Raw genomic sequence first — 16,041 nt, 5'->3', positions numbered from 1 at the left:
ACAGAGGGGAACAGGCAGCAACCACGTGCTATGGTAAGGTGTGGAGGGGCTGTGATCTACACCAGTGGAAGGTGTGCTCACACCCACAAGATCCTGACACACACAAGTGTACAGACCGTAAAATACGCTAGACACTGGCTGTTTCTGACTCAAGACACCCCTGGCTGTGAGCTCACCTTAGTCACATTTAAATCACATTTAAACTCAATAGCTCCTTTACAAATGTACCTCTTACTTCATTTTATCCATTTAATTGTAAGTTTCTGAAGGTGCAAATCAAAGTGTATGTGGATTAAGATATGTTTCTTTTCTTCCTGCCTAGCTGGTCAATTGATTAAAATTGGTGTTTCCAGTCAGTCTGAACAAGAGGTAACTGGAGTTTTGCACAGGGCACTTGATTTAAGAGTTACCTATCTGGGGCCTTCTCACTCATCCACCTCTGAGCTCCTCCGGTAAGTCTCTGTTCAGTCTTTAACACACATATTTCTTGGAATTTGTGCAACACCAAGACTACCCAGTCCCTTTTGCTTTCTATAGCCTTCTGAGGGAGCTTGAGAGAAAAGGCCAAAGCAAAGGGAGTCTTCAAGGCCAGAGCACAAGCCACGAAAGTTTCAAGGGGATCTTAGTGCAGGAGAAAATCTCAAAGCCAAGGCTGGAGTATCACCGGCCTCAGGATTTCGGCATGCTGAAATCTCCACTCAGCAGCAGCACCGCCAAACTGCAGAGGGCCATGAGCCTGGACTCCTACAAAGTCTCAGAGGACCATGGCTCCAAAGGCCTGTTAGGGAAAGGGCAGAAGAACACGAGATTCATCACCTGTAGCCCCACAAAGGAGATCGTTAAGCAGCAGGTCCAAAATAACGTGGAGATATGGAGCTGTCGAGAGGACAGCAACTCGTCAAAGAAAGAGAAAGATGCCTCTGGGAAGAACGCGGTGTTCAGCAGCCCAGAGAACATGCTGAAATCTCCAAGGAAAAGGGCACCTTCGGCAACCTCTTATAACCGGTCCCTGCAGACACCCAAATCAGGGCCTTTTAATGCTATGGGTGCCTTGGAAATTCCTTGCAGGCCACAGACTTCACCAGAAAATCAGCTCTTTCATAAATCAGGAAGACATACAACTTTTCATAAACCCTTTCCACCCAAAAGACAGCAAACTGATATGAGAATGTTGAAAAAACTGAGTGAAAATAATAAGCAATAAAGACTGTTGTAGGCAACATGCACCAAACATACCCATGTTCTTTCAAGTGTGACTTTATTTCTAAGCATCCATTTGCCTATTTTTCTTAAAGCAGTTGGAGAAAATAAAGAAGAATCTTCATGCCTTGATAAAGCTCATAAACTGGTGGCTTACTTATATGATCATTAAAACAATCCAGAATGCTGGTTTCATGGATTTTAGTCAAAAAGAACTAGAAGGATCTTTTAAAATTCCTAAGTACACTGATGTAGATGGAATTATAGGACCTTATAGGATATTTTACCCTGTAAGTTACATTTTTGGGGGGCAAAATATTAATGAAATATTATCCAAATGTTTATTTGTAGAAGGTTATGTTGCTTGGCCCATATAACAGTTGGGGAGTTATGAATGAATTTTCAAAACAATGTCATGATTACGAAGTATTTTCATGAAACAGAAAAAAAAATCCTCCTAGATTTAAATAAGAGTAAACTACAATCTGGACAACTAGGTACCCCAGTGGATAGAGTGCTGGTCCTGGAAGTCAGGAAGACCTGAATTCAAATGTGGCCTCAGACACTTAATAGCTGTATGACCCTGAGCAAGTCACTTTACCCTGTTTGCTTCAGTTTTCTTATCTGTAAAATGAGATGGAGAAGGAAATGGAAAACTATTCTAGTACTTCTGCCAAGAAACCCTAAATGGGATCACAGAGAGTCAGACAGGACTGAAAGAGCTAAGTAAGAACAACAAAAACTACAATCTTCCTAGAATTGAAAGTAAAGTACTTACCGTGTTTCCCCGATAATAAGACACTGTCTTATTATTTTTTTTGGAAAGAAAAACACCAGAGGGCTTATTTTCAGGGGAGGGCTTATGTTGTCCTGCCTCAGCTCTCCTCCGCGGCACTGCTCTCAATGGCGCCAGCAAGCAAATCACTGGGGAAGAACAGGATGACGCGCTCACTGCTGCAGCTTTGATTGGAGGGGGGTCGGAGTGCGCGTGCGTTTCACCGGGGGGGGGGGGGACGGTGCATACAGAGGGTACCGTAATGTTTCGTGTAGCGCAGGGGATCACCTTCACTGTAGTAGCAATCTCAATAGGGCTTATTTTCGGGGGAGGGCTTATTTTAGAGGAATCTTACACAGTAAGGGAGGGCTTATTTTCGGGATAGGTCTTATTATCGGGGAAACACGGTAGTAAAAATGACAACTGTCTATGAGATCATAATAGTAAGAATGATGATGATTTTACCCTATGTTTATGTATAACACTTTACTGTTACTATTTTTCACATAGGAGGCAGCTAGGTGGCATAATAAGAAGGTTGGGCTTTGAGAAAAGAAGTCCTGAGGTCAAATCTAGCCTCAGATACTTATTAGCTGTGTGACCTTGGGCAAGTCACTTAACCTCTGTTTGCCTCAATTTCCTCAACTAGAAAGTGGAAGTGATAATACCATCTACTTCCCAATGTTGCTCAGAGGTATCTAATGAGATAACATATATATACACACATATATATATATGAAATGCTTTCAAACCTTAAAGCACTATGCTTTTATTTTATTATGACAACATTATAATTAATATAACATGATGATAAATGTAGTATCATAAGTTATTATAATATTTCTTTTGATCTACACAACACTTCTGTGATGTGATTGAGCAAGGCAACAACTCTTCAGGTTGTTAGGGTCCTCAAGGTGGGTGCTCCCTTCAACAGTGCAGATTTCCATCTATCCACAACTTTCTTATCCTCTGTTATTCTTGTCCCCATCATCTTCCAGAGGGAATTGACTAGGAGACTTTTCTCTGGCCCATAGGATCCTAGTTCGCCCTGGAGCTATCAGTGGCTCTTGGGGGCCTTCTAGACCCATTCCTTCATTTTACAGAGGAGGCTGGTGAGACCCAGGGAAATTAAATCACTTGCCTAAAAATATATAGGTAGTAAGCCCTAATGGTGGGATTTGAATCTGGGTCTTCCAATCCCAAAGCCACTCTTTCCCCTGTGCCACACTGCCTCCCTTGTTACATTTGGTGGATGCTAGTGGAACACAGAGGTTGTCTGTCTGTGAGTCCTCATTCTCACTACACAAGTGGCCCAGCTTGCTGTCTGGTCATATACCACCTTGATTTCTTTTACAAGACTTTCTATGCATAAGGTATCATTGACAATTTATCACTTAGGCCCGGCTTGTTGTATCTTTCCATTATCTTCGTCTTCTGTAGCTTGTGTTATTTGTCATATTGTATTAATGTTTTAAGATTTATAACTCTATGTTATCAGTGGAAAAATATATGATATATAAAAAATATATAAAAGTATGGCTACATATATCCATACTTTTTAGTCAATAGTCAGTAAACATTTAAGTGTCTGCATAAGCACTGCCAAGCACTGTAGTAAGTGCTGAGGATACAAATAAGAAAAAGAAAGACAGTTCCTGCCTTCAGGGAACTCATAATCTAACTTTATAAAAGGGCATTAGCATCAGGGAACAGCCTAGCATCACTGAAAACATCATGTAAGTTTCTATCATCACTCGATAAGCATTTATCAAGCTCTAGTTAAGAGCCTAGCCTATCTTCCATCTGTACTCAATTCCTGTTCTATGTAAAATTCTGTATGGAGTGTTCAGGGAGGAATAGTAGCTTCGGTATGAGGGCTGGTCATCCACTTTTGGTGTCTACTGGTCACCCAATTCTCACCTGTGGCTCCAAGAAGCTGATGCATGCACAATGGCCACACGCTGGTAAAATTGGCTTGGCAGACGGGCTAACCAACAGGACTCAAACCTATTGTGAGTTAGGGGGATGTCTACCCCAAGCATGTGAAGACTTCCCACAGAAGAGTGGGAAGCAGGTGCATCGATGTAATGCTTAGAGTTTGGTCAGACATGGAAGATGCCAAGATCATCTGCTGCATCCTGGGCCAGCTATCCTGACTTTTGTCTTGCCACTGGACTTTGATGACTCTAGAAGAGAGAGTGAGGCTGATGGCTTTGTGCAGCTCTGCCTCACTTAAATGTAGTTCACTCAGAAGTTGTTACCCCATGATGTCATCGGTCCTTTTTGAAAATGAAGGACGAACAACAATACGTGTGTACACACTCACACACACACACACACACACACACACACACACACCAGTGGGCTAATTCAATGGATAGTCTATCCAACTGCATGCCATAATATCGTGACCTGGGTCACATATATTCTAATACCCTCTTGCTTTTTTTCTTTGTGAGTTACTAAATCAACCTCTTAAATGCCATGGATTTCAAAGAGGAGGTTCTAGAAGGCTCTAGGTTTCAAGTCAATCAATTTTTCAATTCAATGAGCATGTATTAAGCACCTACTAGATACAAAACATTGTGCTAGACACCGGAGATACAAAGACAAAAAATGAAACAGCTGCTGCCCTCAAGGAGCTTATATCCAACGCAATACAGTCCACAAAAAGGAATGCCTGGACAGCCTCTCCCCTGCCCTCCTCCTGCCCATTTAAGCTTGGTGCAGAAGATCATACATGGTGAAGGCAAAAAGTTTTAGTCAGTATATGTCTCCCTGTTTAATGCTTCATTTAACAATGATGAACAGAGAATCTGTAGAACAAAGTTATCATTTGATATTAGCCCATGGCAGAAAGCCTCTTAAGATAGCCTTGGGTACTATGGAGAAAATGCTTTTTTTTTTTTTTTTTGGGTAGTCAAATGCACATTGCAATGGGATTTCATTCCCTAATTCCTCTCAGTCAATTGTGTGACTGTAGGAATATGGCCTTCTATGTGACTACTATTAGTCATTTGCAAAAACTTGCCCTTCTCATATCTTCATTAAGGATACTTTCAATATAAATATTTTGAAAAAGAAGAGAAAAAATATGAACATTGGTCAAAAGTTATTGATATCTTCCAAACTGCCTTTTTTTACCTGGGAATTACCATTCATTATTTTTTCTATTCATTCAATATTTTCTTCCCTTTTGGATATCTTAAAAAATGAATCCCTCAATACTTTCAATATTGTTATTTCCAGAATGGATTTTCCCCCCTATATATACTTGGTTGGGTCTAACTGTTCTCATTTTTGTCTTTTGAAAATTCTGTTTACTTATTTCCTCACTGAGTAGCACATTTGGGACTGAAGTGTCCCAATCTAAATGTGGAGGTTTCACATGCCATTAGTGATGGACAGAATGCTAGCTTATTTGTTCCATTTTGGGCTCTACTGTCCTTCCAGGAATCTATAATGCTTTTGAGATATACATTCTATAAAAGCTTGAGGGAAGATTTTACTTTGTTGGTGACTTGGTTTCCTACTCACCATCATTTTATAAGACTACACAGCATATAACTTTCTGCTGTCTTCCTCTGTGACATTTTATAAATTCATTTATATCCTATACCGTTCTTGCCCACGGCTACAATGCCTCCCTGCCAAGGAGATAAAATGTCTATTAACTAAAGCGATTTCCTAAGTTATTTTAATTTCCTAACTATGGTGATTGCCTTTTTAAAGTTAAATATCTGTAGGAAATTGTAATGTTTTCTGCCTATATTTTCTCCTTGATCAATTTCCCATTTTTTGGCCTTACTCACTTGTTTGAATCCATAACCTTTGGTACTGCTGATCCCCCTCTTCTTCTTGATCACTTTTCTCTCTGGGTTTTCAAGTTACCAATCTCTCCTGGTTCTCTCTGTATGTCTGCTCCTCAGTCTCTTTGGCTGGATCCTCATCCAGGTAATGCCCTCTAACTACAGGTGTTCCATAGGACTCTGTCCTGGGCTGGCTTCTTTTCTCCCTCTATACTCTTCCACTTGCTGATCTCATCAGTTCCCATGGATTTAATTATCTATTATTTCTATGCTGATAATTCTCAGATCTACCTAGCCTGCTCTAATCTCTCTGTCTCCCTGCAATGTCACATCTCCAACTGCCTTTCAGACATCTTGACCTGGATGTCCAGTAGATATCTTAAACTGAACATCTTCATCAGTGGAAGCAATTTCCACATCAGGAATATGTATGAGAGGCAGTTTTTGAATCCAGGTCTTTCAGACTCCAAGGCTGGCTCTCTCTACTTTAAAACCTCTTGTTTTACATATTAAGAGGTGCTTAATAAATGTTGAACTAAATTAAATTCTAGAATCCATATTATAGGAGGGGTATTGATGTGTTCAGAGGAGGGTAGCCACAATTTTGAGGGGGCTTAAAACCTCTGGATCTAATACTGGAAGGGAATTTAGAGGTCATCTAGTCCAAGCCCCTTATTTTCTAGATGAGGAAACTGAGGCCTTAGAGAGAGATGATTTTTCCCAAGGTCAAAATACTAATTGACTGGACTGGGATTTAAAAACTACTCCCCCAATTCTAACCCCACACCTCTTTCCCACTAAATCATAAATCATTCTAGCAAGCAAGGATTGGTTAAAGAAGCGGAGGATGTTTACTTAGCCTAGAGAAGTTTGGGGGGCATCACAGATGTCTTCAAGTATGTGATGGGCTGTCAAATGAATGAGAAATTAGCATTGTTCAGCTTGACCCAAGAGGATGAGGGATAATGGGTGGAAGCTACAGAGGCAGGGGTTAGCTCATTATATGGTAAAACTTCCCAGTTATTAGAGCTATCCAAAAGTAGGAGAGGCTGCCCTGCGAGGGAATGAGTTGGCTGGATGCCCATTTGGTGGGAATGTCACATTCAAACAGGAATTCCCTGTACACTAGATGACCTGAGGTCTTTTCCAACTCAGAAATTCTGAGATTCTAAGTGCACACTTTACTATTCAGTGTTATGAGATCTGAATAACACTATGAAAAGCTCACTTTACAGGATGAAAAATAGTTTTGAAATTCATAGGGAGACTCTCTTTCCCCTGAACTAGTTCTCTATCTACCAGGTCAGCATTATTCAGAAATTTGTGGAGATACCCACTAAGGCCATCGAGAAAGTAATCCTGATTCATTCTGACCACGTTAGGAAGCTAATGAATCAAGGTAGAATACATTAGAGAGAATACATCTCTCTGAGGAGAATGGCTGGAAGGCATCATGAGAGCAACATGTTAGCTTTTCTATTGTGATAGCTAGCATTTGTAGTCAGCCGGGGACCTAATCAGGCAAAATATCGAGCTGGTTCAGATTCAGTTTGGGCAACATTTTGTTCTTGCTGTTTTATGACACCCCTTTGTGTACTTTGTTGCAATTAAAGTGAATTAGTAGCTGTTTTGTAACTCTGTGCAAGTTCCCATTGGCCATCCCCTATACCTGGGATACTATCCATCCTTATCCGTGCCTTTCAAGGACCTTTTTTATGTTAATTGTCTCCTCCTCCATAAAACCTTCTCCTTTAATCATGTGTGTGTGTGTGTGTGTGTGTGAAAGAGAAAGATAGACAAGCAGAGACAGATGGGGGAGAAGATGGGAGATGGGGAGGGAGGGGAGAGAGAGAAGGAGGAGTGGGAGACAAAGAGACAGAGACAGAGAGAGACACACACACGGAGACAGAAGCGAGGGAGCGAGGGTTGGAGGGAGAGATTAGGGAGGGCAGTCCTACCTTCTGTGCTTCAATGAAGGCAATGTGACACAGTGGAAAGAACATTGGATTTGGAACCAAAAGACCTTGGTTCCAACTAGGCTTATGCTACTTAACAATTCCTCCTATGGAGAAGAATCCAGATTTCCTAAAATACTCTGGCTTCTTCCTTTTACCATTCTGTATCTTCACTGTCTTGTATTTATTAATGTTTATGGCATATCTTGCTCTATCCCCTGATGGAAGATGTAAGCTCTCTTGGGGCAGGAATTGCATTTTAAAAATCCATCTAATCTATCCATCCACCCACCTATCTATCTATCATTTATATATAATCTATCCATCCATCCATTCATCCATCTCTCTCTCCATCCATCCATCTATCCTCAGTATCTAAAACAGTGGCTGTTGGTTTGGACTTGTGATTTCATCTGTCTGAAAACATTCCACTAATGTAAATTGGCAATCCATCTATAACTTAGAGTCTTAAAGAGTTAACTGAGACCCCAAGAGTTTAAATAACTTGTTCATGGTCACACATTTTCTGTGTGTTACAAACAGTCATTGAACTGAGGTCTTCCTGACCCTAAACATGGCCATCTCTCTGCTGTTATCATGCCAATCCTTGCTGTGAGGTTACCACTGGGTATCAGCCTTGTACCTAGCAGATGCTCAGTAAGCATCTGGCTCATTCTGATTGAACATTCAGTCTTCCTTACAGTTTAAGAGGCTGCTGATCAGGGATCTGGGAGAAATGATTGCAGCATATTCCTATGGAAAGGGCCAGGCTCTGCCTTCCCAGGATCTTGGTTCCTTGTTACTTTGGGCAAGGTGCTCAGCTTCTCTAAATCTCAGTTTCCTCCTCTGAAAATTAGAGGGTTGGACTAGATGGCTTTTGAGGTACCTTCAAGCTCTGTGTCAATGACCCCAAGAGCATATCCAACAGGGCAGCAAAGCTCAAATTTCAGACAGGCTGGGGCTTGATTATAAGCCTAATATTACACACTTGAAGGACACATCATTAGTGAATCAAGTGCAGTATGAGAAAAATTACAACCTTCCCCTGTGGGGAGCCCTGCTGTCCTGTAGCAACTCTGAAAAAGAGTTGCTTACTGAGAGAGAGACAGAGAGAGACAGAGAGACAGAGAGAGAGAGAGAGAGAGAAAGAGAGAGAGAGAGAGAGAGAGAGAGAGAGAGAGAGAGAGAGAGAGAGAGAGAGAGAGAGAGAGAGAGAGAGAGAGAGAGAGAGAGAGAGAGAGAGAGAGAGAGAGAGAGAGAGAGAGAGAGAGAGAGAGAGAGAGAGAGAGAGACACAGAGAGAGAGAGAGAGAGAGAGAGAGAGAGAGAGAGAGAGAGAGAGAGAGAAAGAGAGAGAGAGAGAGAGAGAGAGAGAGAGAGAGAGAGAGAGAGAGAGAGAGACAGAGAGAGAGACAGAGAGACAGAGAGACAGAGAGAGAGAGAGAGACAGAGAGACAGAGACAGAGAGAGAGACAGAGAGACAGAGAGACAGAGACAGAGACACAGAGACAGAGACAGAGACAGAGACAGAGAGAGCACATAAAAGAGATGGGACTCTGAGAGTGGTGGCTGTGTTTTCATAGCCGACTTTATTATCCCAAGTACAAGCATTTATAGATTGAAGCCACAAATCTCCTTCAAGGCAGGGGTGTATACCACACAACACAAGGACATAATGCCTGGCAGGTGGGGAACCAATCCAAGCCTGGTAGCAGGCTCTTTAGCTGAGAGGGCTTATTTAGCCATCAGGGTCAGAGTCCCACTGGCCTGTGGTTCTCTACAATCCCCAAGTTAATTTACTTATTCAGTGCTGTACTACTCCTTAAGAAACAAAATAGGTCAAATGGAAAAGGAGGTACAAAAGTTCACTGAAGAATATAATTCCTTAAAAATTATAATTGGGCAATTAGAATCTGGAAACAATAAAACAAAGTCAAAAGAATGAAAAAGCAGAAGAAAATGTGAAATATCTTATTGGAAAAACAACTCACCTGGAATATAGATCAAAGAGAGATAATTTAAGAATTATTGAACAGGGCAGAGCCAAGGTGGCGGAGTAGAAGCACGACCTTCCCGTGGCTCCAGCTTCTACAGTCCCCAATCCATGTAAAAAGGGGACTCTAAACAAACTTTGGAGCTGCAGAACCCACAAAATGACACAGAGAAGCTAACCTCCCGCTGAGGACAGCCCAGCACACCGGCAGGAATCGGCCAGCGCAGTGCTCTGGGAGCAGAGCCCAGCACCACACCAAGGCTTTAGCCCCAGGGCGGGCCTGACCAGCTGCCAACCAGAGGGACTCCAGATCAGCAGCAGCTGTGGCCATTTCCAGATTTATCAATACATAGATGCAAAGGACAAGGTGAGAGGCCAGTGCAGTCTGGACTTTGGGACCCAGTAAGTGGGAGTGCGTGGCTTTTACCCCCGGGGTGAGAAACTGCTGAGATGCCAGCACAGCCTGCCAGTGCCACATGGCGGCTTCAGCTCCTGGCCTGCAGAGTGTAGGGGGACCAAGCACCAGTCTGAGGGGTAATCGCTCTTGCTTTAACCTGCTTGGATCTGGATTGCAGTCTAGGGTGGAGGTCCTAGGGTGTGTGTCCAGCTTGCCAGAGCATGTGGAGACCTCAGAGAGGGCACCCATCTAATACCTCTGGCAGCTGAGGAAACCCCAGCGTTTGGGACGAAAACTCCCGTCTGGTGGCAGAGTCCTACTGTGGCAAAAAGCCCAAAAGTCAAATAATCGAGTGGCAAAATGAGCAGGCAAAGGAAACAAAGCAGACAGAAGATTCCAACATTACACTCCTATTTTGGGGACAAGAAGGAGCAAGGCATGGAACAGGAGGAAAACAGCGAAGTCAGAACTCCTGCACCAAAAGCTTCAAAGGAAAATACAAGCTGGTTACAGGCCATAGAGGACCTTAAGAAGCAGATAAGAGAAGTGGAGGAAAAATTGGGAAGAGAAATGAGAACAATGAAAGAAAATTATGAAATGAGAGTCAACAGCCTGATTGAAGAAAATAATACCTTAAAAAACACACTGACTCAAATGGCAAAGGAAGCTCAAAAAGGCAATGAGGAGAAGAATGCCTTAAAAAGTCGAATTTGCCAGATGGAAAAAGAATCTCAAAAGCTCACTGAGGAGAATCATTGCTTCAGAATTAGATTGGAGCAAATGGAAGCTAATGACTTTATGAGAAATCAAGATGCTGTTAAACAGATCCAAACAAATGAAAGAATAGAAGGCAATGTGAAATATCTCATGGGAAAAACTACTGACCTGGAAAATAGATCCAGGAGAGATCATTTAAAAATTATTGGACTACCTGAAAGCCATGAACAAAGTAAGAACCTAGAAAGCATCCTCCACGAAGTTCTCAAAGAAAACTGCCCTGATGTTTTAGTACCAGAGGGCAAAATAGAGGTTGAAAGAATCCACCGATCACCTCCTGAAAACGATCCCAAAAAGAAAACTCCTAGGAATATTATAGCCAGGTTCCAGAATTCCCATATTAAGGAGAGAATATTACAAGCAGCCAGGAAGAAACAATTTGGATATTGTGGAAACACAATCAGGATAACCCAGGATCTGGCAGCTTCTACACTGAGGGATCAAAGGGCTTGGAATGTGATATTCCGGAGGTCAAGGGAGCTGGGATTAAAACCAAGAGTCACCTACCCAGCAAAACTGAGTATCATGTTTCAGGGGAAAATATGGTCATTCAGTGGAATAGAGGACTTTCAAGCATTCTTGCTGAAAAAAACAGAGTTGAATAGAAAATTTGACATTCAGATACAAGAAGCAAGAGAAGCATGAGAAGGTAAACAGGGAAAAGAAATCATAAGCAACTTATCAAAATTGAACTATTAACATTCCTACACGGAAAAACAATAATTGTAACTTATGAAACTTTTCTCAGTAGTTGGAGGGATTAGAAATATATATATATATATGTCTTTATATGAGGGTATGCAGGCATATGAATACATATGTGAATGTGTGTATATACGTTTACAGGTATACATAGATAGAGGGCACGGGACCAATTTAACAGGAAGGGATGATACTTAAAAGGTGAAATTAAGAGGTAAGAGAGGAATATAATGAGAGGAGATGGGGAGAGACAGATTGGGGTAAACTATCTCATACAGAAGAGGCAAGGGAAAATGGTTACAATGGAGGGGAAGAATAGGAAGGCAAAAGGGAATGGGTCAACCTTATTCCTATTGAATCTGGCTTGAGGAGGGAGGGAAATACACACTAAATAGGGCATCTCACCCTCCAGGAGAATAGGGGGGGAAGGGGATGTGAGGGGGGATGATGGAAGGGAGGGCAGGCTGGGGGGGGAGGGAAGTTGGAAGCATCCACTTTTGAAAAGAGACAGGATAAAAGTAGAGAATAGAACAAGTGGGAGGTGGGATAGGAGGGAGGGAAATATAGTCAGTCTTTTACAATATATCTACTATGTTATTGTTTTGCATTAGCCGCACATGTACAACCTATACTGAACTGCTTGTCTCCCCAGTGGGGGTGGGTGGCAGGGGGGGAAGGGAATGAATCTGGAATTGAAAGTTTTAAAATCAAATATTCAAATATATATATGTGTGTGTATATATATATATATATATACACTATTATTAATACCATCTTACATGTAATTATGAAATAAGATATACAGGCACTGAGGCATAGAGATCCACTGGAAAAGTCGAAACGGGTGTGATAGTAATGGCAATTAAAGATTCCCCTGTATTGGCTTGGTTTTCAAATTGATTGTGTTAAAACCCAGAGCTTGTTAATCCCACCTGTGGGATGGACTTGTTGATGTGAAAAGAAAGTCCTGAACTGGGAGGAGCTGGTGACGAGATTTGGAGAGACAAGAGAGAGGCAGAAGAACTTTTTGGAAGCAGCACCTCGTGGAGGCAGAGAGAGAGACTGAGAAGGATTGCTGGGGGACACTTTGAATCGCCCTGGACTTTTGAGACCTGCCCCCTGAGCTGCCAAGGACTGAGGAGACATGGCTGTTTTGCTGGTACTTTGTCTGTCTGTTTTGATGTTGTTTTGCCAGATTTGTCCACTGGTGAAAGACAGTCCTGTTGTTGAAGAAGTCCTGGAACCTGGCTTTTGGTTAAGAAGCCCTGAGACTGTCCTGCGACAGAGAGTGAATACTGTCCACTGGTGAAGGACAGTGCTGTTGTTACAGGGGTCTGGAGACTGTCCTGCAGACAGAATGAATACTGTCCACTGGTGAAGGACAGTGCTGTTGTTGCAGGGATCTGGGAACCTTTCTGTTGGTTCATAAGCCCTGAAGAAGGATTTTCTTGTTGTATGTTTACAGAAATCCTGGGAGAGGGTTTGGTAATGTTTTCAGGGGTTCTAGGACTGTTCTACAGACAGAGGATGAATTAATGAAGGGACTGGCAATGTATCTTATGGCCTTGCTAAACCTTGTCTCCCCAGGAACTAAGATTGCTGAGAACTTGCCTCATGTCAAGATGAAGAAAAGACCTCCATTTGGGTATTAAGTGCTGTGCTTAAACTTGATGTAACTCTGGGGTAGATTCAATTGTGATCCAGGGGTGGGGAACTTTTGACCTTTTTGTGTTCTATGGTTGAACAAGTGAATGTACTTTACTTATGTTTGGAAACTAATCTCCATTTGAGAAGAGGGGCTTTGTGGTGGACTAAATGAAGGTACAGCCTAGGGGTGGAGTAGTATTTAGAACAGGGACTTTGTAATTGATTGAATGATTGGAAGGTCCTGGGGTGGGGTAGTACTTGGAGATTATTTAATCACACTTAGTAAATGCTGTATTTTGAATGATGTCATGTTTTGACCTTCTCTGTTCTTGGTTTGTCACTGAATAAAATGGAGAGCACCTATGCTGGTATTCTGAACCTTGGGAAGTTGCCTTTCCTTGGTGTTACAGTACAACAGGTATGGGAGAAAATATGGGAGAGAGCAGATTGGAGGTGGGGATATCCTGTGGGACTGCTGTTTTGGGGGGTGGGTGGGGGAAAAACAGGGAGAAAATTTGTAACTCAAAATCTGGTGGAAACGAATGATATAAATCAGAAGTTAATAAAGCATTAAAAAAAAGAATTATTGGACAACTAGAAAGCCATGATCAAATAAAGAACCTCAGACATAGTTCAAGAAATTATAAAGGAAAACTGCCCTTATATCTTAGATCCAAGGGTAAAATAGAAATGGGAAGAATCCACTAATCACCTTATGAAATCAATCTTAAAATGAAAACTCTCAGGAATATTATAGCTAAAATCCAGAGCTTCCATGTCAAGGAGAAAATATTACATCACCTAAAAGAAACAACTCAAATATTGTGGAGGCACAGTCAGGATCACACAAGATTTAGCAGCTTCCATATTAAAGGAGCAGAGGGCTTAGAATATAATATTCCAGAGGACAAAGGAGCTAGGATTACAATCAAGAAAAATCTGCATAGCAAAACTGAATATAATCAGGGGAAAAATGGATTTTTAATGAAAAGAGGACTTTTAAGCATTCCTGATGAAAAGACCAGCGCTGAATAGAAAATTTGACATTCAATTACAAGATGCAATAAGGTTAAACTGTTTTCATTCCTATATGAGAAGATGATTGATATAACTCCTAAGAATTTTATCATTATTAGGGAAGTTAAAGGAATTTACATAGACAGAGGGCATGAGTATAAGTTGATTTTGTTGGAATGATCTCACCCCCCCCCCAGCAAATGAAGGTGTGAAAAAGGGGGATGAAGTGGGAAAAGGGGGAAGGAAGAAGTAGAAAGGAGAGGGGAAGATTTTCTCAGATAAAATAGGCACACATGGAATTCCTTCTACAGTGGAGGGGAAAGTGGGGGTGGGGGTGGTAGGCAGTGCTTACTCACTCTGATTGGATTGGTTCAAAGAGAGAAGAATACACACACAGAGTAATAGGAGGGAAAGGGGATAAAAGAAAAGAGGGGGATAATACTAATAATAATATTGGGGAGGGTGAATTAAGGGAGGCAGTGGTTAGAAGCAAAGTAGAGTAAAATAGACATTTGAGGAGAGACAGGATAAAAAGAGAGAGGAAGAGAACAAGAAACAGAAATGCACAGCTAGTAATCATTACAGTCAATGTGAATGGGATGAGCCCACCCACAAAACAGAAGTGAATAGCAGAATAGATTAGAAACCAGAATTTAATAACCAATTCTGGTTTGAATCCTGTAGCAGCAAGCACCCCACCATACCCAGGGTGGCTGCCAACACAGGTTCTTAGATCTGCTTTTCTAAAGAAAAACAACTCAAAATGGGTGAACACTCTTGCTTTAATCAATCAAACATATTATTTACTTAGTTCAGGGGAAAAAGTCAGCACCCCAAACTTCAGACTATATGCACAGGTTATAAGCAGAAGTTACAAGAAGACAGAGAAACATTTCAAACAGACAGGCCTCCAACTGTCTGACCATTATATCCATACCTAGTCACAGTTACCAGAGAGGGAAGCATCAACATCTGGGTTTTCAAAGCCCTGCTTGATGGCTGCCCAGAGTCTCATCTGGTCAAATCACACAACACTTCTCAAAGTGAGCCCCAAAACAAAGCCTCACATCAGGGTTTATATAGTTTTCTTCTGGCTCAGAGAATGTAACAACCCTCTTGACCCACTGCCCAATCACAAAGTATCTCCTGAAAAACAAGCCTTCAGTAAGAGTCCCAATAGGTAGATCACAAGAAGATCTAATCATTTCTCTGATAGTACCCTCAAAGATTAGGTATTTCAGGGTTTATGTTAGTATCTAACATAGCTTTAGGGTTTGCAAAGTGCTGTATATATGTTACCTCTTTTGATCTTTACAACCACCTGTAATGTAATACCAAGCAAAGGCAACTTCCCAGGTTCAAAATACCAGCATAGGTGCTCTCTATTTTATTCAGTAACAAACCCAGAACAGAGAAGATCAAAACATGACATCATTCAAAATACAGCATTTACTAAGTGTGATTAAATCATCTCCAAGGCCTACCCCACCCCAGGACTTTCCAATCATTCAATCAATTACAAAGTCTCTGTTCCAAATACTTCTCCACCCCTAGGCTATACCTTAATTAAGTCCACCACAAAGCCCCTCTTCTCAAATGGAGATTAGTTTCCAAACATAAGTAAAATACATTCATTTGCTCAACCATAGAACACAAAAAGGTCAAAAGTTCCCCACCCCTGGATCACAATTGAATCTACCCCAGAGTTACATCAAGTTTAAACACAGCACTTAATACCCAAATGGAGGTCTTTTCTTCATCTTGACA

The 16,041-nt window shown here is 41.6% G+C and overlaps 1 protein-coding gene across 1 annotated transcript in view; it reads left to right on the top strand.

Annotated features, from left to right (window-relative positions):
* The window catches only part of LOC138169811 (putative tetratricopeptide repeat protein 41), an 83,696-nt gene extending 82,492 nt beyond the window's left edge, over positions 1-1,204 (top strand). The window contains exons 14-15 of the mRNA XM_069099356.1: positions 323-452; positions 538-1,204. Of these exons, the coding sequence (XP_068955457.1) occupies positions 323-452; positions 538-1,204 (797 nt within the window). The remainder of the gene's footprint in view (positions 1-322; positions 453-537) is intronic.
* Positions 1,205-16,041: the final 14,837 nt, after the last annotated feature.

Source organism: Petaurus breviceps, unplaced genomic scaffold (assembly GCF_028583685.1).
Source record: "Petaurus breviceps papuanus isolate PSGF00001 unplaced genomic scaffold, PetGlider_PUasm1.0 379, whole genome shotgun sequence".
Lineage (NCBI taxonomy): Eukaryota > Metazoa > Chordata > Mammalia > Diprotodontia > Petauridae > Petaurus > Petaurus breviceps.
Note: the sequence above shows the minus strand (reverse complement) of the source record. Positions and strands in the feature narration are given on the sequence as shown.